The following is a 23,550-nucleotide window of genomic DNA, read 5'->3' on the forward strand; positions in this document are numbered from 1 at the left end:
AGAAGTTCCTTCCTACACACAGGGCCGGATTTACCTACAAGCTAGACGAGCTTAAGTTTAGGGCCTCGAGGTCTAGGGGGGCCTCCGGCCAAGGCAGGACACCTACCGTTCAACTCTGGGCGGGCCCCCCTCTCTATCTCTCTCTCTCCATCTCCCCCCCGCTATCCGTGTCTGGGCCGCCGGGCTCCTCATCCGCCGGCACGGCAAGCCGCCTTGCACATGCGCCTTGCTGCGGCCTGCACGTCCTCCCTCCCTCTCCACCCCGCCCGCACATGCGCAATGCAACGGCAACTGGCTGGTGCTGGGCACTTTCACCCTCGCTTTGAATTGTGGGAGATTTGGCCGCCATGGCTGCCTCGCCGCCAGCGCTGAAAACCAACGCGGAGGGGGCCTCACGAGTGGAACAGCTTAGGGCCTATCTTCATCTAATTCCGGCCCTGTCTACACATGCAAGCAACTTATCTATCTATCTATCTATAAAACTCAAATCAGTCCGCCTGCAGTACGGATCCCTTCCTGCCTTTCGACATGCAAGCTCAGCTTCCAACACACTATCTATATATGCAAGACAGGAACACTCTTTTCACTGCTGCAGCTGGCAGGGCTTTTTTTGTGTGCTTTCTGACTTGCGGCTTGCCAGCCTTTGATTGGTTGGGGGCTACGACCCAACACCAGACCCAGAAATTTAAAACTCTGTGGCGAGGTTTTTTCCCTGACTTTCGGTAGCCTTTGATTCGTTGACGCCAACATCAGACCCAGAAACGCCGAGATTTTTCCCATTTCGGTAGAGATTTCACTTTTCATTCCAAGTATCAACTCCTCATTACATTTTGTCGTGTTTATGTACACATTTTTAAATAAACTCCTTCTCCCCCCCCCCCCCCCCCCCCCGCACACTCACTCATTTTGTCGCCTCCTGCTGGCCAGCGACCATAACGGCTGCTGGCGCCCGCATCTCGCCTCAAAGACGCCATTTAAAAACTGCCGCACTGCTGATTCCTGAGCCACTCGAGTTGGAGGACCACGTCTCCCGTGGGGGCTACGGGTAGGGAACGGCTGCGTTGGGGGAGCAGACCCCAACGGGTCTGCACTTGGTCTAGTTACCTATAAAATTCCCCATACTCTACCCTGGAGTCGCACGAGCTTCATTGGCTCGTCTCCAGCTGGTTCAAAATGCTGCCGCTCGCCTCTTAACCGGAACTCGAAAGAGGGAGCACATTACGCCAATTTTGGCCTCCCTTCACTGGCTCCCAGTGCACTTTCGAGTTCATTTTAAAATTCTTTTATTCGTTTTAAAATCGTTGAATGGGCTCGCCCCGCCTTGCCTCTCTGAGCTGCTCCACCCATACGCTCCAGCCCGGTGCCTCAGGTCAGCTGATCAGCTGCTCCTTGAGGTACCAAGGTCTAAGCGGAAGCTCAGAGGAGATAGAGCCTTTCCTGTTGCTGCCCCGGCACTCTGGAACACCTTGCCGTTGCACATCAGACAGGCCCCCTCACTGTCCATCTTCAAATCCACCCTAAAAACTCATTTTTATTCTCTGGCTTTCGACACTGGCTGAGACATTGCTCCTGTTTTTAGTGCTTTTAGTGCTTTTAATGTCTTTTAATTTTTACTGTTTTATAGTCCTGTGTTTTACGGTTTTTAATGGTTTGTAATTATATACCTCTATATTCTGTTCAGCAAAGACCACAGCTTTATGATCCTTCTCCACGATGGGTTCAATTTCCATTTGGTTCTGGTTCCATTTCCTTGGGAGGCTGGATGCATTGAAGGTCGGAAGGAGCCCTTGGTCTTTGTTCCGAATTCCAGTGGTGTATCCTTTATCCGAACCGTAAGACTGAGACGTGAACTGGATCGGGGAGAGAGACTCCTTCGTGGCCACGACAGGCTTGGTCTCCAAGATCCTGGCAGATTGGAAGTCTCTGCCGACATCCATTATGTCACTGGAGCGGTAAGGCTTCTGGCCATCACTGGTCTCATACCCATGGTTAGCCTCAACCTCTCTCCTCGGGTCCAGCTGCGGTTTTCGGTTATCGAGGCTCCGCGAACGGCGCCGTTCTTCGGGCGAGATCCGGTTATGCCTCGCCGTTCTTCCCCTCTGCTGCCCGCCCCTGCCATCGAATTTACTAATCAGGGAATCCACAGACGAAAGGGGCTTGGTGTCTATCTCACTGGCCTCGACCGACTTCAATGAGACATCAGTGACAGAGGAAGCTCTGGCTGCCGGCTGCAGCAAATTTGTGGAATTATATCCGGCATTAGGCCACGGCTTTTCCGGATGCTTGTGATCCAAGCTCCCCCGACTTCTCCCATTCAGATTGTTCACCAACCTCTCGCCGTTGGCTGAAACAGCAGGACTTGGGGCCCTGTAGCCCGGCCTTTCTCCGGGCAAATACTGGTAGTTCGGCCCGGATTCCCTGGAGAACTCCACGTCGTCGGAAATGAGCAACGATCCATAAGAATTAAACTTCCTCAGCTGGTCCTCCTGGTGCCCGGGCTTCCGGCGAGGCAAGGACGAGCGGTCGTCGTCGCTCGCGTACGGGGGGAGGCTTTTGTTGTTCGGCGCGTACGCGTTCGAGTCGTGGACCTGCGTGTAACGTTTGGAGCCGGTCTCCTCGTCAGAGCTGGTGCACTGGGAATCAGCGCGGGGCCGTGGCGGGATCGCGGGGGCTTCTCCGTAAGGGTTTTCCGGCATTTCAAACTCAGTTGCTCTGGCGCCCGCTCTCCGTGTCTGCGCGCCGGGTACAATGCCGCCGTTCCCTTCGCGGACGGCCTCCTTAACGCCCCCATCCGCCCTGCCAGAGGCTCCAGGGGCCGTCGGGGCTCCGTCGCTGTTATTCAACACCACAAACGGCTGGCCCGAAATCCCTTGGACTCTCACCACCACGCCGTAGGTTCCCGACTTGGCCGAATTCTTCTTGGGTTTCTTGACCTTGTGGGTGCCCTGGAGGTTGTCGATGAAACGGATTTGGACCCCGTAGTCCACAGGCGCCTGTTTGTCTGCTGCATCTTGATCGACGTGGCCACCGTCCATTCTGTGTTCCTTCTGAAATAAAAAAAAAGCAAAATTAAAGTCAATGATCTGGAGAACTCAATCAAAACATAGTTAAGGTCAATCAAGGAACGGGGCTCCAAACATTTCTTGCCATTTAGAAACATAGAAACATAGAAATTAGGTGCAGGAGTAGGCCATTCGGCCCTTCGAGCCTGCACCGCCATTCAATATGATCATGTTTGATCATCCAACTCAGTAACCCGTACCTGCCTTCTCTCCATACCCCCTGATCCCCTTAGCCACAAGGGCCACATCTAACTCCCTCTTAAATATAGCCAATGCAAGTCGGCCCCTCAACTACCCTCTGTGGCAGAGAGTTCCAGATTTTCACCACTCTCTGTGTGAAAAAAGTTCTTCTCAATCTCTATAGCGAGTTTTAAAGGATTTCCCCCTTATCCTTAAGCTGTGACCCCTTGTCCTGGACTTCCCCAACATCGGGAACCAATCTTCCTGCATCTAACCCTGTCCAACCCCTTAATGGGAATTTTGTAAGATTCTATAAGATCCCCTCTCAATCTTCTAAATTCTAGAGAGTATAAACCAAGTCTATCCAGTCTTTCTTCATAAGACAGTCCTGACATCCCAGGAATCAGTCTGGTGAACCATCTCTGCACTCCCTCTATGGCAATAATGTCCTTCCTCAGATTTGGAGACCAAAACTGTACGCAATACTCCAGGTGTGGCCTCATGAAATTTAAAACATTTCACACATAATAACACTAAAAACAATCCAGTCCCTGATGGAACTGTATAAATAGTTAAAAGCAGGTAAAAACGCAATGTTAAAATACAATAGACCAATCATAAAAAATGTCCGGGGCAGCTGATTTGAGTGGCCAGTGCCAGTTATTAAAGTGTCCGTGCCAGCCACAGAATCAAGTGACTGTGAGTACAGAGTGACTGTTTAGCAGCCTCACAGCCTGTGGTAGAACTCAATCAAAAACATAGTTAAGGTCAATCAAGGAACGGGGCTCCAAACATTTCTTGCCATTTCCATTGCATCCACTTCTAACACGTACAGGGAACACTTCAATGTCAACGCATTAGTGCAGAAGCAAAGTACAACCTTGTGTTGCAATATTAACAGCAGGTTATCTGTGGCAAACAGTAACTTCAACTGAGTAGAATGAATACCTTAGCAATTAATCATTAACTTGCTTTGAAATGCAAGAATGAGACACACATTACCAAAAAAAGCTGGAGAAACTCAGCGGGTGCAGCAGCATCTATGGAGCGAAGGAAATAGGCAACGTTACCTATTTCCTTAAGGGTTTCGGGCCCGAAACGTTACCTATTTCCTTAAGGGTTTCGGCCCGAAACGTTACCTATTTCCTTAAGGGTTTTGGGCCCGAAACGTTGCCCATTTCCTTCGCTCCATAGATGCTGCTGCACCCGCTGAGTTTCTCCAGCTTTTTTGTGTACCTTCGATTTTCCAGCATCTGCAGTTCCTTCTTGAACACATTGCCAACCTCTGTAGTAGATAAAAATGCTGGAGAAACTCAGCGGGTGAGGCAGCATCTATGGGGGCGAAGGAAACCTCTCCCGCTGAGTTTTTTTCCACACTAGAGGCAGGAAACATGTTCCCGATGTTGGGGAGTCCAGAACCAGGGGCCACACACACACAGTTTAAGAGTAAGGAGTAAGCCATTTGGAACGGAGACGAGGAAACACTTTTTCTCACAGAGAGTTGTGAGTCTGTGGAATTCTCTGCCTCAGAGGGCGGTGGAGGCCGATTCTCTGGGTACTTGCAAGAGAGAGCTAGATAGGGCTCTTAAAGATAGCGGAGTCAGGGGATATGGGGAGAAGGCAGGAACGGGGTACTGATTGGGGATGATCAGCCATGATCACATTGAATGGCGGTGCTGGCTCAAAGGGCCGAATGGCCTCTACTCCTGCACCTATTGTCTATTGCCCAGCATCTACAGTTCCTTCTTAAACTTTGATTATTAATAATCAATTATCTGTTATTTGCACTTTATCATTTTGTGTGTATATATTACCATTATGGTATATGGACACACTGATCTGTTTTGTAGTCAATGCCTACTATGTTCTGTGTGCTGAAGCAAAGCAAGAATTTCATTGTCCTATACAGGGACACATGACAATAAACTCACTTGAACTTGAACTTACCGACCTCTGTGCTTAGTTTAGTTTAGAGGTACAGTGCGGAGACAAACAGGCCCTTCGGCCCACCGAGTCCAGCGATCCACGCACACTTACACTATCCTACGCACAAGGGACAAGTTTTACATTTCATACCGAGCCAATTAAACCTACAAACCCGCACGTCTTAGGAAACGGAAGATCTGGGACAAAATCACAGGGAGAACGTGCAAACTCCGCGCAGACAGCATCTGCTGACTTGTGGAATGTGGGCGGGAAGCCCGAGGGATATGGTGTCTGAGCACTTGAACCAATGCACAGCCAAAGGATAGTTATCTATCGAGGCCTTCAAATGAATTCCATAAAGAGGATCAGCAAAAATAACAGGGCAAAGGGCATTATTTAATGACACAAGATAAAATCCTTCACTTCCATTATAGTTCATCCCTCCCTCCAGTTCTAATTTGGATACGGACTTTCGTTGCCTTTTTGCTTTAAGGCACTGCATTTCGTTGTACCCATACTTGTATTTGTGCAATAATAATAATAATAATTTTAATTATAGAGCACTTTAAAAACAAACATAGCTGCAACAAAGGGCTGTACATCACTAATCATTGACAAAAAAAAGTTAATACACACCAAAAATGACAATCAAAAGAAATAGTAGGAAAAGACATGTAAAATAAAGAAACATCAAAAACACCAATAACAGAAGCAAAGCCTCAGGCATGGTCAAAAGCCAGACATTAAAGTTGAATTGAATTGAATTGAATCAAATGCTGGAATCTGGAGAAGGGGGGGGGGGGGGGGGGGGGGGGGGGGGGGAAGGTGCGAGTCGACCAGCCTTTGCTGTTGGCAAGGAGTGGGGAGGAGAAGAAATTGTCACCATTTCAGGTCAAGATTCTATATCAGGACTGAGAGTGGTTACATAGTTTTAAAGAAGAACTTTCATTTTTCACAGTACAGGAAATCTAAGCAGCAAGAGTTTAAAAAAAAATCTGTGCAAGTCAGTAAATTAAACTAATCGAAGTGTCACTTCCCAACTTCAATTGTCTTGGGTGACAAAGGGGAAATCCACATCATTGCAAGATACTTAATGCAAATCTTCTGCTATGTCAACCGCAGCATGAATACTAAAAAAAATGTTCTTTGCATGCAATATTTAAATAAGTGGGGTTCACTCTGAAGATTGATACAAAATGGTGTGGTAACTCAGCGGGACAGGCAGCATCTCTGGAGAGAAGGAATGGGCGACGTTTTTTGTCAGTCTGTAGAAGGGCACAGCCTCAGTTTTTAAAGGACGTTCCTTTAGGAAGGAGGCGGGGAGGAATTTCTTTAGGCAGAGGGTGGTGAATCTGTGGGGATTCGTAGCCACAGACGGCTGTGGAGGCCACAAGTCAGTGGATGTTTTTAAGTCAAGAGATAGATAGATAGATTGATTCTTGATTAGGTAGACAAAACTGCTGGAGAAACTCAGCAGGTGCAGGAGCGAAGGAAATAGGCAACGTTTCGGACCGAAACCCTGAAGGAAATAGGCAACGTTTCGGGCCGAAACCCTGGAGGAAATAGGCAACGTTTCGGGCAGAAACCCTGAAGGAAATGGGCAACGTTTTGTGCAGAAACCCTGAAGGAAATAGGCAAAGTTTCGGGCCGAAACCCTGAAGGAAATAGGCAACGTTTCGGGCAGAAACCCTGAAGGAAATAGGCAACGATTCGGGCCGAAACCCTGAAGGAAAAAGGCAACGTTTCGGGCCGAAACCCTGAAGGGAATAGGCAACGTTTCGGGCCGAAACCCGAAAGGGTTTCGGCCCATCACGTTGCCTATTTCCTTCGCTCCATAGATGCTGCTGCACCCGCTGAATTTCTCCAGCATTTTTATCTACCTTCGATTTTCCAGCATCTGCAGTTCCTTCTTAAATATCATTATATAAATATATACACACACACACACGAATAAATAAACTGATAAAGTACAAATGAACAGATAATGGGCTATTAATGTTCAGAGTTTTGTCTGAGCCAGGTTTAATAGCCTGATGGCTGTGGGGAAGTAGCTATTCCCGAACCTGCTGCTAGAATTTCCTTTATTGTCATTCAGACCTTACGGTCTGAACCAGAATGTACAAACGCACAAGTCTGAAGAAGGGTCTCGACCCGAAACGTCGCCTATTCCTTCGCTCCACAGATGCTGCCTCACCCGCTGAGTTTCTCCAGCATATTTGTCTATCTATGTACAATTGCACGATGATTTCCAAAACTAAAGCCACACAGCCGTCAGGCAAAGAGATCATACCCGTGACTCTTTCCATTTTGACACAAGGATTTTAAAAACATATGCAGCTAAAAGTTAAAAGGTACCTTTTTAATCCAGGTGCATCACAGAAGTGCCCTTGATTTAGACTTTGGTTTACACGTGATGCCTCACGATTGCATCTGGAATGTGGCGTAATCCACTATCTAACTTCTCAAATAGTCACAGATAAGGGCCCCCGGAGGGATTGTGAATCATCCTTTCCATGGCAGTAAAACCATGCAAAAAAACACCACAGCTGCGCATAGTCTCCACGCCTAGAATGGGCTCACTGCCACCAGTAAATTAACATAAAGTACCGAGTCAATAATTACTATTTGCAGCAAATTAAATTGTTTTCAGAAGCAAACCGTTCAAAAAATACTGTTTTCAAGTCAAGCGAGTTTATTGAGCAAAGAGTAGGAGTAAACGGGTCCTTTTCACAATGGCAGGCAGTGACTAGTGGGGTACCGCAAGGCTCAGTGCTGGGACCCCAGCTATTTACAATATACATTAATGATCTGGATGAGGGAATTGAAGGCAATATCTCCAATTAGATGGGTCATAAAGACACACAAAGTGGAAAAAGTTTTCCAAGAGGAAAGAAGTTGAGGAATATTTGGAAAGAAAACATAAAACATCTCTGTTTTGGTCTGAAGAAGGATCTCGACCCGAAACGTCGCCTATTCCTTCTCTCCATAGATGCTGCCTCACCCGCTGAGTTTCTCCAGCATTTTTGACTCCCTTCTTATAAAACATCTTCAACTCACTGGAACAGGACTATTCAAAACGTAGCCACAGTACATAAAACAGCATACATCAAACCCCTGGAAATCGAGGGCCAACTAATAGATGTGGGGGGGGGGGGAAGAGAAATTTAGTTTAGTTTCGAGATACAGCGCAGAAACTTCGGCCCACCAAGTCCGCGCCGACCAGCTATCCCCGTTCATCAATACTATCCTACACACACTAGGGACAATTTACAATTTTACCAAGCCAATTGGCAGATGGAGTTTAATGCTGATAAATGTGAGGTGCTACACCTTGGCAGGACAAATCAGTAGGACGTACATGGTAATTGGTAGGGAATTGAAGAATGCAGTTGAACAGAGGGATCTGGGTATAACCGTGCATAGTTCCTTGAAGGTGGAATCTCATATAGATAGGGTGGTAAAGAAAGCTTTTGGTATGCTAGCCTTTATAAATCAGAGCATTGAGTATAGAAGCTGGGATGTAATGTTAAAATTGTACAAGGCATTGGTGAGACCAAATCTGGAGTATGGTGTACAATTTTGGTCACCCAATTATAGGAAGGATGTCAACAAAATAGAGAGAGTACAGAGGAGATTTACTAGAATGTTGCCTGGGTTTCAACAACTAAGTTACAGAGATAGGTTGAATAAGTTAGGTCTTTATTCTCTGGAGCGCAGAAGGTTAAGGGGGGACTTGATAGAGGTCTTTAAAATGATGAGAGGGATAGACAGAGTTGATGTGGACAAGCTTTTCCCTTTGAGAATAGGGAAGATTCAAACAAGAGGACATGACTTCAGAATTAAGGGACAGAAGTTTAGGGGTAATATGAGGGGGAACTTCTTTACGCAGAGAGTGGTGGCGGTGTGGAATGAGCTCCCAGTGGAGGTGGTGGAGGCAGGTTCATTGGTATAATTTAAAAATAAATTGGATAGGCATATGGATGAGAAGGGAATGGAGGGTTATGGTATGAGTGCAGGCAGGTGGGACTAAGGGGGAAAAAAATGTGTTCGGCACGGACTTGTAGGGCCGAGATGGCCTGTTTCCGTGCTGTAATTGTTATATGGTTATATGTTATATGGTTATTGTCCTACAAACCTGTACGTCTTTGGAGTGTGGGAGGAAATCTGGGGAAAACCCACGCAGGTCACAGGGAGAAGGTACAAACTCCGTACAGACAGCACCCGTGGTCAGGAGTGAACCCGGGTCTCTGGCGCTGCAAGGCAGCAACTCTATTGCTGCAGCACCGTGAAGAAATGAGCAAAATAGTTTAGTTTCAATCTCCCAAATGCACCCAATCATCCTGTAAAGCACCTGCTACCACACCTGAAGCAGTCTTCATCTTACGAATAGGCTTAAATCAACCACCTCAGAGTGGCAGTGATCCTCAGCAAGAAACTGCTCAAGTTTCTACACGCTTGGACATGCTAGCACAACATAGAAACATAGATAGAAACATAGAAAGTAGGTGCGAGAGCAGACCACCAGGTCCATCGAGCCCGCACCGCCATTCGCTCATGGCTGAACACTAAACAGACACACTTACCCACAAACAGTAGACACAAGACACAGAACACAAGACACTACCCTCCCCTTTATACCGCTATCACCCCTCTCCACCCCAAGAACCTCGTGATCTCCTGGGGGAGGCAAAAAACCGGATAAAAACCCAGGTCCAATTCGGGAAAAAAATCCGGGAAATTCCTCTCCGACCCCAATCTAGGCGATCGACACTTGTCCAGAAGATCACTCAGGTCTTACTATACTAACCATACCTAGGTCCATATCCCTGCCCTCTCCCCGTAGCCCCTTATCCCCTTGGCAGCTAAAAAACCATCTATTTTAGTCTTAAATATATTTAAAGTTTCTGCTTCCACTGCTCCCTGGGGCAGTGAATTCCATAAATTAACCACCCTCTGGGTGAAGAAGTTCTTCCTCATCTCAGTTTTAAAAGAGCCCCCCCTTATTCTGCAACTATGTCCCCTAGTTCTAGTTTCCCCGATCATTGGGAACATCCTCGGTGCATCCACCCGATCAAGGCCCCTCACGATCTTATATGTTTCAATGAGATCGCCTCTCATTCTTCTAAACTCCAAAGAGTAGAGTTCCAGCCTACTATTCCAGCCTACAGCCTAACATGCTAGCACGCTGCAATACAACAGGAATTACTTGATTTGAAAGATGTGACGGTGCTCTGAAACAGAGTGCAAAGGTCCTAAGGTCATAAGCATCCTACACAGACTTGGGACAACGTACATTTTGATACCAAGCCAATTAACCTACAAGCCTGTGCGACTTTGGAGTGCGGGAGGAAATGGAAGATCTCGGAGAAAACCCACGCAGGTCACGAGGAGAAGGTACAAACTCTGTAGTCGGGATTGAGCCTGGGTCACTGGCGCTGTAAGGCAGCAACTCAAGCGCTGCGCCACCGTGCCGCCCATTTCTTCAAATTTTTTGTGCCTTCCACCACAGTGATGAATGTTGTGGTGGATGTTTATGTTACATGTTGTGTCCTGTTTATGCATTTTATTATTTTGTTAACCCATCTTTATGCTTTGTATGGAACTGATTTTTAAATTATGTAAAGCACTTTGGGGTCAATGAAAATTGACTATAAATGTGCTATATAAATAAACTTATTATTATTATAAGTGATACAAGCAGAATGAGGCCATTCTGCCCATCAAGTCTACTCCGCCATTCAATCATGGCTGATCCATCTCTCCCTCCTAACCCCATTCCACCGCCTTCTCCCCATAACCCCCCGACACCCGTACAAACCAAGAATCTATCTATCTCTCCTTTTAAAATTTCCACTGACTTGTGGCCTCCACAGCCGTCTGTGTGGCAAAGAACTCCACAGATTCACCACCCTCTCACTAAAGAAATTCCTTCTCATCCCCTTCCTAAAGGGAAGGAACAGCGTCTTCCCGGCGGCTGTCACTCTACTCAACAACGTACCTCGGTGACTGCCAATCACCACCCCCCCCGGACACTTATTATTACTTATTCAAATCATTTGCTATGTCGCTCTTCCAGGGAGATGCTAAATGCATTTCGTTGTCTCTGTACTGTACACTGACAATGACAATTAAAATTGAATCTGAATCTGAATCTAAAGGAACGTCCTTTAATTCTGAGGCTGTGCCCTCTGGCCCTAGACTCTCCCACTAGTGGAAACATTTTCTCCACATCCACTCTATCCAATCCTTTCACTATTCGGAGAAGATGCCGTGCACAGCCCTGGGTAACAATGTAATACATATTATTCTCTCCCTTCTTAGGGAAGTGCAAATAATGATTTGTTTGCAATGCTCACGCACTGAGGCCGGTAACCAGCCAAGCTTGACGAATGCAGGGAAATGAGTATGCCTGCACAAACCACAAAATCTCAGCGTGAAATAAAGACAAAATAATGCCAATTTAACGTGCACATCTTAAGGCAGATACACACCTTAAAGTTGACATCATGGTTGTCACAGACATCCTTTGCTGAGGTTCAAAAAGGAATAACAATCCATGCACTCACCGTCTTAATTTATTAGAAACTCAGCTCAGTGGGAGTTTTCCCTTACTGCTCTGGTTTCCAGTACCTTATCTACGAACAGACACAGTAAACACTGTTGTTTATTTCGAGTCCCAATGGATAATATCATTGGTACACAGGAAATTGTGATATTCAAGTCAAGTCAAGTTTATTTGTCACATACACATACGAGAGGTGCAGTGAAATGAAAGTGGCAATGCTCGCAGAGATTTGTGCAAAAGACAAACAACAAAACAAACTATAAACACAATCATAACATAGAAACATAGAAATTATGTGCAGGAGTAGGCCATTCGGCCCTTCGAGCCTGCACCGCCATTCAATATGATCATGGCTGATCATCCAACTCAGTATCCCGTACCTGCCTTCTCTCCATACCCCCTGATCCCTTTAGCCACAAGTGCCACATCTAACTCCCTCTTAAATATAGCCAATGAACTGGCCTCAACTACCCTCTGTGGCAGAGAGTTCCACACATATTCTTTTACATAATAAATAATGGAGGGAAAAACATCCAGTAGAGTTAGTCCCTGGTGAGATGGGCTTTTACAGTCCGAATGGCCTCTGGGAAGAAACTCCTTCTCAACCTCTCCGTTCAGTATTCAATTCAATTTTATCCGCATCTGAAATGCGATTTCACAAATGCTCAAACGTGACAGTTCTATCATACTCGTGCAACAGGTTGTATATGACCCCAAGCTTGTGCGCAGCAGATTAACTCGAGAAATGAAACAAAAAACAACTTTAGACTAGAGAAACCAGACTGATTCCTGGTGTTTAAGAAGGAACTGCAGATGCTGGAGAATCGAAGGTTACACAAAAAAGCTGGAGAAACTCAGCGGGTGCAGCAGCATCTATGGAGCGAAGGAAATAGGCAACGTTTCTGAAGAAGGGTTTCGGCCCGAAACGTTGCTGAATCCTGGGATGGCAGGACTTTCATATGAAGACTGGATAGACTCGGCTTGTACACGCTAGAATTTAGAAGATTGAGGGGGAACAAGCTGCCAGAGGAGGTAGTTGAGGCTGGGACTATCCCATTGTTTAAGAAACAGTTAGACAGGTACATGGATAGTAGATAAAGTAGCTTTTCTCCTTTCTTCTCCCCCCCCCCCCCCCCATCCTACATCAGTCTGAAGAAGGTTTTGGCCCGAAACGTTGCCTATTTCCTTCGTTCCATAGGTGCTGCTGCTGCACCCGCTGAGTTTCTCCAGCACTTTTGTCTATATAGGTACATGGATAGGGCAGGTTTGGAGGGATATGGACCAAGCGCAGGCAAGTGGGGCTGGGAAAATGTTGGCCGGTGGGGACGAGGTGGGCCTGTTTCCACACTGTATCACTCTATGAAAGGCTGGGCCAAAGTAGTGCAATTGTCAATTTACTGGAATGTAGAAGCCTTTTATGATCCATGCAACTGCTTTCCTGAAGATTCAGATTCAGATTCAATTTTAATTGTCATTGTCAGTGTACAGTACAGAGATAACGAAATGCATTTAGCATCTCCCTGGAAGAGCGACATAGCAAACGATTTGAATAAATAATAATAAGTGTCCGGGGGGGGGGGTGGTGATTGGCAGTCACCGAGGTACGTTGTTGAGTAGAGTGACAGCTGCCGGAAAGAAGCTGTTCCTCGACCTGCTGGTTCGGCAACGGAGAGACCTGTAGTGCCTCCCGGATGGTAGGAGGGTAAACAGTCCATGGTTGGGGTGAGAGCAGTCCTTGGCGATGCTGAGCGCCCTCCGCAGACAGCGCTTGCTTTGGACAGACTCAATGGAGGGGAGCGATCGAGGAACCGGTGATGCGTTGGGCAATTTTCACCACCCTCTGCAATGCCTTCCGGTCGGAGACAGAGCAGTTGCCATACCATACTGTGATGCAGTTGGTAAGGATGCTCTCGATGGTGCAGCGGTAGAAGTTCACCAGGATCTGAGGAGACAGATGGACCTTCTTCAGTCTCCTCAGGAAGAAGAGACGCTGAATGCTGTGGTGTGGTGGCTACATCCACAGCACTTCTATCCTCGAGCAATTCACTGGCTTCAACGAACAGTCGCAGCACAGAGGCGCCATTTGAAAACACTTGTACATTTTAAGGTTGCTGATCCCGGGGGAGCAGCAGTCAAACACAGACCAGGCATCTCCGCACACCACTCATTCATCTTTCCTGCCTGCTGCTAATTCATATCAGAACCAAGGGACCCGTAATTAATCCATAAAAGAGGAGAGAACCCAGCTGCACTCATTTAGTTTTAATTGGAGACACAATAGGCAACTGGAGGACTCCACAACTTGCAGCTGCCCAAAGAATCCAGGCACTACATTTCCACTGATTTATCTGAATGTGGTATCACAAGAAGAATAACTACATACCCACAGCACATTAGATATATTTAGATTCGATGTATCTTAACTAAACTAATGGACTGATGGAGCATGGAACAGTACACCAACATGCACTACACCACATACACCAACCATAATGACAATTTAAAGTGGACATCTTTTTTTTTTATTTTTTTTTTTTTTATTTTATTTTTATTAGAAGTACGGTAAATTACAATCCTACACAACACATATATCTTAATACATTTTTTGTACCGCTTCATTTTTTTTTTGAGCTTTAAGAAAAAGGTAGAAGTAAGGAAAGTAAAGAAAGTGCAAGAGAGTCGTGAAGTGCAAGAGTGTTGGGAAAAGAAAGCCCCTTAGGAAAGAAGTTAGAGAAGGAAGTAAAGTGAGAAAATAGACCCTAGAAAAGAAAGAGAGAGAAAATAGAAACAATCGCTCTATTATTTAAAGTGGACATCTTAAGGCAGATACACACCTTAAGTTGACACAGACATCCTGTTCCTTTGCTGAAGACAGACACAAAATGCTGTCTCGACCCGAAACGTCACCCATTCCTTCTACTCAGAGATGCTGCCTGTTCTGCTGAGTTATTCCAGCATGTTGTGTCTATCTTCGTGGTTCTTGGTCCTCCAAGAGGAATTTAAACTAGAGGTGGTGGAGGGAGGACTTAAGACTCTTCGGTTTAAACCAGCATCTGCAGTTCCTTCTCTGAAGAAGGGTTTCGGCCCGAAACGTTGCCTATTTCCTTCGCTCCATAGATGCTGCTGCACCCGCTGAGTTTCTCCAGCTTTTTTTTGTGTAACCTTCGATTCTCCAGCATCTGCAGTTCCCTCTTAAACTCTGCAGTTCCTTCCTGCACTGTTCCTGTGCTGTGTAGTTTTGTATTTAATCAGTCCAGTGGTTTAGCTGCATATCCTACATTTGTAGGAAGACAAAAGTGCTGGAGAAACTCAGCGGGTGAGGCAGCATCTATGGAGCAAAGGAAATAGGCAATGTTTCGTGTCGAGACCCTTCTTCAGACTTTTGATTTTCCAGCATCTGCAGTTCCTTCTTGAATAGCTTACATTTTTCTACGGTCTATAATTCCTCAATTCCCTGCAAGATACATTTGTCACACGTGCACAGTGAAATGTGATCACCATACAACCAGCCCTTCTGAAGGTCTGAAGAAGGGTCCCAACCCAAACCGTCACCTATTCCGTTTCTCCAGAGATGCTGTCTGACCCACTGAGTTACTCCAGCTTTGTGTCAAACTACACTATCTGACCAGGTGAATTTGAGGAAGGACATCCTTGTGATTGAGGCAGTGCAGCTTCGGTTCACGAGATTGATCCCTGGGATGGCGGGACTGTCATATGAGGAAAAATTGAAAAGACTATGCTTGTATCCACTGAAGTTTAGAAGGATGAGGGGGATCTTATAGAAACATATAAAATTATAAAAGGACTGGACAAGATAGATGCAGGAAAAATGTTCCCAATGTTGGGCGAGTCCAGAACCAGGGGCCACACACACAGTCTTAGAATAAAGGGGAGGCCATTTAACACTGAGGTGAGAAGGGTCTTTTTCACCCAGAGAGTTGTGAATTTGTGGAATTCCCTGCCACAGAGGGCGGTGGAGGCCAAATCACTGGGTGGATTTAAGAGAGAGTTAGATAGAGCTCTAGGGGCGAGTGGAATCAAGGGATATGGGGAGATTGATTGGGGACGATCAGCCATGATCACAATGAGTGGCGGCGCTGGCTCGAAGGGCCGAATGGCCTCCTCCTACTATTTCTTATTGTTCTGTGTGCCTATGAACATTTGCTAGCGTTTGCTTTTACCCGAGCTCCCCAGAGCATTCAATTTATTCTAAATATATATTAAATTGTACCATGAACCACATGAAAGGCTACATACAAGTTACACTGGGTCGTGGGGTTTGCTGAATGTTTGCTGCTAACATTTCATCAGGGAATCCAAGCGACTGTCATAAATAACATTTGTAGCTTCTGGCTGTGGGTCACTTTTGATATCAAAAGATTTATCCTTGCAAACTATCTATAACTGCATTGGCAATATGTACACATTGGCTAGTATGCAAAGAAAAAGTGGGACATGATGATATTGGAATCAAAAGTAGTAATTAATACTTGAGGTAGACAAAAATGCTGGAGAAACTCAGCGGGTGAGGCAGTATCAATGGAGCGAAGGAAATAGGCGACGTTTCAGGTCGAGACCCTTCTTCAGACTGATGTGGGGGTGGGAGGAAAGGGAGAGGCGGAGACGATGGGCTGTGGGAGAGCTGGGAAGGAGAGGGGAAGGAGGGAGAAAGTAGGGACTACTTGAAATTGGAGAAGTCGATGTTCATACCGCTGGGGTGTAAACCACCCAAGCGAAATACGAGGTGCTGCTCCTCCAATTTGCGGTGGGCCTCACTCTGGCCATGGAGGCCAAATGGATATCAAATTAATATTTGAGCTTCACCGTATCAGACCTTGTTGTTCCAGATCCCGTCACAACTCAACCTCGCACCAGGGTCTCTTCCATACCCCGCAACACTGCTCTCTCTCCCCATCCCCGCACTCGCAACAAGGGCCGAGTCCCCCTAGTCCTCACCTTTCACCCCATCAGCCGTCACATACAAAAAGTAATCCTCCGTCAGTTTCGCCACCTCCAACGTGACCCCACCACTCGCCACATCTTCCCATCTCCCCCCATATCTGCCTTCCGCAAAGACCGCTCCCTCCATAACTCCCTTGTCAATTCTTCCCTTCCCTCTCGGTCCACCCCCTCCCCGGGCACTTTCCCTTGCAACACTTGTCCCTTTAACAAGAGATGCAACACTTGTCCCTTTACCCCCCCCCTCGACTCCGTTCAAGGACCCAAGCAATCGTTCCAGGTGCGACAGAGGTTTACCTGCATCTCTTCCAACCTCATCTATTGCGTCCGCTGCTCTAGATGTCAGCAGATCTATATCGGTGAGACCAAGCGGAGGTTGGGCGATCGTTTCGCCGAACACCTCCGCTCGGTCCGCAATAACCAAGCTGACCTCCCGGTGGCTCAGCACTTCAACTCCCCCTCCCACTCCGTCTCCGACCTCTCTGTCCTGGGTCTCCTCCATGGCCACAGCGAGCAGCACCGGAAATTGGAGGAACAGCACCTCATATTCCGTTTGGGGAGTCTGCACCCCGGGGGCATGAACATCGAATTCTCCCAATTTTGTTAGTCCTTGCTGTCTCCTCCCCTTCCTCAGCCCCCCTGCTGTCTCCTCCCATCCCCCAGCCTTCGGGCTCCTCCTCCTTTTCCCTTTCTTGTCCCCACCCACCCCCGCCCCCCGATCAGTCTGAAGAAGGGTTTCGGCCCGAAACGTTGCCTATTTCCTTCGCTCCATAGATGCTGCTGCACCCGCTGAGTTTCTCCAGCTTTTTTGTGTAACCTTCATAGAGATTATACATTTTTAAAAAGCTAGAAATGCCCAGCAAGGAATGAGTGACCCGTCTAACACAATGTTTGAGCTGCAAAATGAGCTTTCTGTACAGCGTCTTCAAACATTGAAAACCATGCCACTGGCAAATTCTGAACAACATCACCTGTTAGACAAGTTTGTTCTCTTTCGAGGCGTCTGGCCTCCCATTGTTTCATTTAACATTGCACAACAGTAATTCAATTATAGATTGGGCAACTCTGCTGGAAGAGCAGGCCCCAGCTATATCTAAACAACATCTTTTAAATGGTGGGTGGGGAAGAATTACGAGCAAGGACATTTGTCATGCATACACCAAAAACTCCTCCAATACTCAGACTACGACTACAGGTGATGTCTGTATGAAATTTGTACCTTCTCCACATGATTTGGGGGGGGGGGGTACAGAACCAGGGGCCACACACACACAGTTTAAGAATATGTGTGTTTTTTTCACACAGAGAGTGGTGAATCTCTGGAACTCTCTGCCACAGAGGGTAGTTGAGGCCAGTTCATTGGCTATATTTAAGAGGGAGTTAGATGTGGCCCTTCTGGCCAAGGGATCAGGGGGTATGGAGAGAAGGCAGGTACGGGATACTGAGTTGGATGATCAGCCATGATCATATTGAATGGCGGTGCAGGCTCGAAGGGCCGAATGGCCTACTCCTGCACCTAATTTCTATGTTTCTATGAACGGGCGGCGTTTCGGGTCGAGACCCTTCTTCTTCAGACTGAGAGTCGGGGGGGGAGAAGGAAAGGAGAGATATAGACGTTGATGTGGAGAGATATAGAACAAATCCTTTAAAACCGAGATGAGAAGAACTTTTTTCACACAGAGAGTGGTGAATCTGTGGAACTCTCTGCCACCTAATTTCTACGTTTCTATGTTTCTAAATAAATGAAAGTGGTGCAGGCTCGAAGGGCCGAATGGCCTACTCCTGCACCTAATTTCTATGTTTCTATGTAATATGGGGTAAGCTGTTTAGAACGGAGACGAGGAAACACTTTTTCCTCACAGAGAGTGGTGAGTCTGTGGAATTCTCTGCCTCAGAGGGCGGTGGAGGCAAGTTCTCTGGATGCTTTCAAGAGAGAGTTAGATAGGGCTCTTAGAAATAGCGGAGTCAGGGGATAGGGGGAGATGGCAGGAATGGGGTATTGATTGGGGACGATCAGCCATGATCACATTGAATGGCGGTGCTGGCTCGAAGGGCCAAATAGCCTGCTCCTGCTCCTATTGTCTATAGGGTGATTTCACGAAAGGTCACTGGATCATAGATCCTCACCCACATGACCACAAAATTTAACTGGGGTACAAACGTCACTTCCAGTACATGTTATTGATGCTAGAAACGCGTACTTTCAACCCCGTTAAAAACCGCAAAAACGCCCCGTTTTTGAGCTGTAAATAACTGTGCCAGTCGGGGTGACCACAAGGCACAGTCATCTTACTTTAGAGTCCAGAAGATAAAGAAAAACAAAGGTAAAGACAAGAGAGAGCTGAAGGGAAAATAACAGCGGAAGTTGTTGGCCGTGCAGATATAAAGATCGAAAATATCGGGAATTATCGCGTTTGCTCACTGCATTTCATCAAAACTAAGGTTTTTAACGGGTTTGAAAGTACGCGTTTCTAGCATCAATAACATGTACTGGAAGTGACGTTTGTACCCCAGTTAAATTTTGCAGTCACGTAGGTGAGGATCTATGATCCAGTGACCTTTCGTGAAATCACCCTATTGACCTATGTGAGTTTTTGCCGGGTGCTCCCGTTTCCTCCCACACTCGAAAGACATGCAGATTTGTAGGTTGATCATCTTGGTAAGATTGTAAATTGTCCCTAGTGTGTAGCATAGTGATAGTTGCACACTAATACTATCCTACACTACACTAGGGACAATTTACAATGTTATCTAGCTAATTAACCTACAAATCTGGAGAAACTCAGCGGGTGAGGCAGCGTCTATGGAGCGAAGGAATAAGTGACGTTTCGGGTTGAGACCCTTCTTCAGTCTGAAAAGGTGAATTTGAATTAAGTAAATACAGTGAGGGTTTTTTTTCCACAACCCCAATTGTAAAAGTTAACAAAATTAATAGAATCGTATTTAGTTCATGGCTATGTTTGTTTGCATTAATGAGGCACAGCCCCAAGTGACTGGCTAACTACTTGCCTAATAAATTAGGATTCGCAGACTGAGCCTTTACTCTCCAGAGTTTAGAAGAATTAGACAAGAATTAGAAGAATGTTGTCGATCTGGAAAGGGCGCAGGGAAGATTTACGAGGATGGTGCCAGGAGTCTGAGGGTCTGAGCTACAGGGAAGGGTTGAGCAGGCTGGGACTCTATTCCTTGGAGTGCAAGACGACAAGGGGTGTAGTTATAAAGGTGTAGAAAATCATGAGAGGAATAGATTGGGTAGACGTTGCAATAGTCCCCTCCTCTGGCAGCTTGTTCCATACACCCCCCACCCTTTGTGTGAAAAAGTTACCCCTCAGATTCCTATTAAATCTTTTCCCCTTCACCTTAAATCTATGTCCTCTACTCCTCCCCTTCTCTGGGCAAGAGATTCTGTGCATCTACCTGGTGTGATGGTACCTTTATTAATTTCAAATTATATACTGTGGGAAATAGATTCAAGTATTATTAATTATTGCATGTACACAAAAAAGCTGGAGAAACTCAGCGGGTACAGCAGCATCTATGGAGTGAAGGAAATAGGCAACGTTTCGGGCCCGAAACCCTTCTTCAGGCTTAATTATTCCATGTTGCTTTCCCATGAAACACCAAGTAATTCACTTTTCCAGCCTGCACTCGTGTTCTCCAGCATAATAACCGAGTTCTTCATTTGCACATCGATTACAAGAACAATTAACCCTATCACTCCACGCTATTAAGAACAAAGATCCTATAGCAAGGATGAAAAAGACCTAGTACGGTCATGGGCAGATTCATGGGTAATTTAAGGCCCCATTTCCGTAACCGGCTTCCGTCTCTGCACCAAAGGTCCCATAGGATACTCGTGCGGAGATGGAAGCCGGTTACGGAAACATCCTCGTCAAAATAAAAGTTATTTGGTAAAAATCTTCTCCTTATTTTCAGAATTTTAATTTATGAACACTAACTGTTCCCCCGCAACGTTGATTACACTGCGAGTCGGGTCGGTCGGGTTACTGAAATGGATGAAAAAAAGGCCCACGTTCCGCTCCGTTGCGTACTACACGTCAGCCCTTTGCATTTAGCAGGAGTGGTCTATAGGATCTTTGATTAAGAATGCAATCTAACAAAAGGGTCTTTCAATGACATATTAGTCTCTATCAATTTCTGATGCAAACCGATTCCTAACAATTGCATCATGAACTGAAACTACAAGAAAACAGAAGTATTAGGCAAGAGAAATGTGGCATCTTGCCAAACTATTGTCATTTTAACAGCAACCCCCGTCTCCATATCTTTAAGCACTGTAGTTTTGAAAAATTACTTTTATAGAATTAGCAAGTTTGAATAATCTGCACATCCATATAAAGTGTAAACAAGGACAAAACTATTGAGCAACGATACTTTTCTCTCCAACCCATATGTTAATGAACGAAACTGCCACTCCTAAACTTTGAAAGATTACTAATCACTTCCACACCCACATAAACAGACAAGACCCAGAGACATTCTTTGACAAAAACAAGGTTCAATTTTCTAACTGGGCAAGGATGCAAAAGAAATCAGATTTGAATTTGACTCAGAGCCCAAATCAATACTTGCACAAGCCATTTCAAGTTTAGTGAAATTTAACTTTAAAGTTAGCGCATTTTAATTTCACCAGATGATTCCAAAGTAGAAATTATGGACTGTGTCGGAAGGAACTGCAGATGCTGGTTTCAGGCCACTCTTGACAAAACTCACTCCAGGGTTTAAAGATGGTATAGCATTCATAAAAGTGGAACATTTGGCTCAATAAGTCTATACCAGCCTATGCCTTCTGCACCCAACACTGTCTGCATGTTCTTCCACTTGTTCAAGTTGTATAACTGCTTCTATCACTTACCAGGAAGAATTGAATTGAAGTGAAGTTACAGAGAAATTCATTGCTTGCATACATACGCAAGGTATGTAAATAGTCACCAGGTAAAGGGCACCTATAAAGCTGACATTTAATGGCATTACCACCGTCAATGTCCCGAACGTCGCTACTGACCAAAAAATTCAATTCAATCAGCCAAAGAAATATTGTGGTTACAATAGAAGGTCAGATGCCGAGTTAAGTAACTTGCCACCAAAAAACTCCACAAAGTTGTTCATCAACTTACAAAGTATGTCAAGAGTGACTGAGGCAGAATACCTGCTCTATCCTCCACAATATATTGAAAAAGCAGCCCATTCAATTGACACCTCTTTACATATTTATTCCCTAATCTGAGGAAAGACATTCTTGCCATAGAGGGAGTACAGAGAAGGTTCACCAGACTGATTCCTGGGATGGCAGGACTTTCATATGAAGAAAGACTAGATAAACTCGGCTTGTACTCGCTAGAATTTATAGTGGGGGGGGGGATCTTATAGAAACTTACAAAATTCTTAAGAGGCTGGACAGGCTAGGATGCAGGAAGATTGTTCCTGATGTTGGGGAAGTCCAGAACAAGGGGTCACAGTTTAAGGATAAGGGGGAAATCTTTTAAGACCGAGATGAGGAAAACATTTTTCACACACAGAGAGTGGTGAATCTGTGGAATTCTCTGCCACAGAAGGTAGTTGAGGCCAGTTCATTTGGCTATATTTAAGAGGGAATTAGATGTGGCCCTTGTGGCTAAAGGGATCAGGGGGTATGGAGAGAAGGCAGGTACAGGATACTGAGTTGGATGATCAGCCATGATCATATTGAATGGCGGTGCAGGCTCGAAGGGCCGAATGACCAACTCCTGCACCTATTTTCTATGTTTCACTCCACTATGAATGCAACTTGAGCCAACTGCAAAGTGTTACAATTCCCACTACTCTGACTGCAGCTTTAAAATCCTCAACTCCTACCAATACAGAGAATAAGATCAGATGCATTGGAAAGCCAGCACCTGTAGGCTTCCTCTCCAAAACTCCTGGCTTGCAAGTGCAATTTTCTTCATTACCACCAGGTCTAAGTCCAGGAACTCTCTACCATCATGGAGTACTTTTTTTATGCCCCTGTCCCACTTAGGAAACCTGAACGGAAACCTCTGGAGACTTTGCGCCCCACCCAAGGTTTCCGTGCAGTTCCCGGAGGTTTTTGTCAGTCTCCCTACCTGCTTCCACTACCTGCAACCTCCGGCAACCACCTGCAACCTCCGGGAACCGCACGGAAACCTTGGATGGGGCGCAAAGTCTCCAGAGGTTTCCGTTCAGGTTTCCTAAGTGGGACAGGGGCATTATGCGACTTTTTTGGCGACTTGCGGCAAAGATTATAGGACGTTGCAGGTCACCGAAAATTTTCAACATGTTGAAAATCCAGCAGCGACCAGAACAAGGTACGACTCTTTGGGCGACTACTCACGACCATACAGGCTTCATCCCGCGACATGTCGCCAGGGTGTCACCTGTATGGTCGTGAGTCGTCTCCTCAGTCGCCCAAAGAGTCGTAGCGTCTTTCTGGTCACCGCTGGATTTTCAACATGTTGGCAGGCAGTCGCGTAAGTGGGACAGGTTTGGATTGCTGTGTCATAAGGTGGCTCACCAACACTTTCTTAGATGGCAAATTAGGGTCATACAATAGGGCTTGTCAATGGTGCCCAAATCTTAAAAAAAAAAACATGTGCCCAAAAGCTCACGATAGTGTTCTCACCAACAAGAATAACTTCAGTTCAAATTAACTGTGAACATTTTCCAGTTTTCCTTTCTTCTCATTCAATAGGTGCAGGAGTAGGCCATTCGGCCCTTCGAGCCAGCACCGCCATTCAATGTGATCATGGCTGATCATCCCCAATCAGTACCCCGTTCCTGCCTTCTCCCCATATCCCCTGACTTCGCTATTTTTAAGAGCCCTATCTAACTCTCTCTTGA

General features: G+C 46.0%; 1 protein-coding gene across 2 annotated transcripts in view; it reads right to left on the minus strand.

The window, feature by feature from the left end:
* cgnb (cingulin b) overlaps positions 1–23,550 on the minus strand; it is an 88,399-nt gene that overhangs the window by 58,238 nt on the left and 6,611 nt on the right. Inside the window, exons 1-2 of one of the 2 annotated variants that reach the window (XM_055630289.1) lie at positions 7,524–7,636; positions 1,665–3,047 (exon numbers count right to left, since the gene is read on the minus strand). In XM_055630289.1, the coding sequence (XP_055486264.1) occupies positions 1,665–3,035 (1,371 nt within the window). In that variant the 5' untranslated portion in view covers positions 3,036–3,047; positions 7,524–7,636. Of the gene's footprint in view, positions 1–1,664; positions 3,048–7,523; positions 7,637–23,550 lie in introns of those variants that run through there. The other variant, XM_055630288.1, reaches the window with a different exon arrangement.

Source organism: Leucoraja erinacea, unplaced genomic scaffold, assembly GCF_028641065.1.
Source record: "Leucoraja erinacea ecotype New England unplaced genomic scaffold, Leri_hhj_1 Leri_308S, whole genome shotgun sequence".
Classification (NCBI taxonomy): domain Eukaryota; kingdom Metazoa; phylum Chordata; class Chondrichthyes; order Rajiformes; family Rajidae; genus Leucoraja; species Leucoraja erinaceus.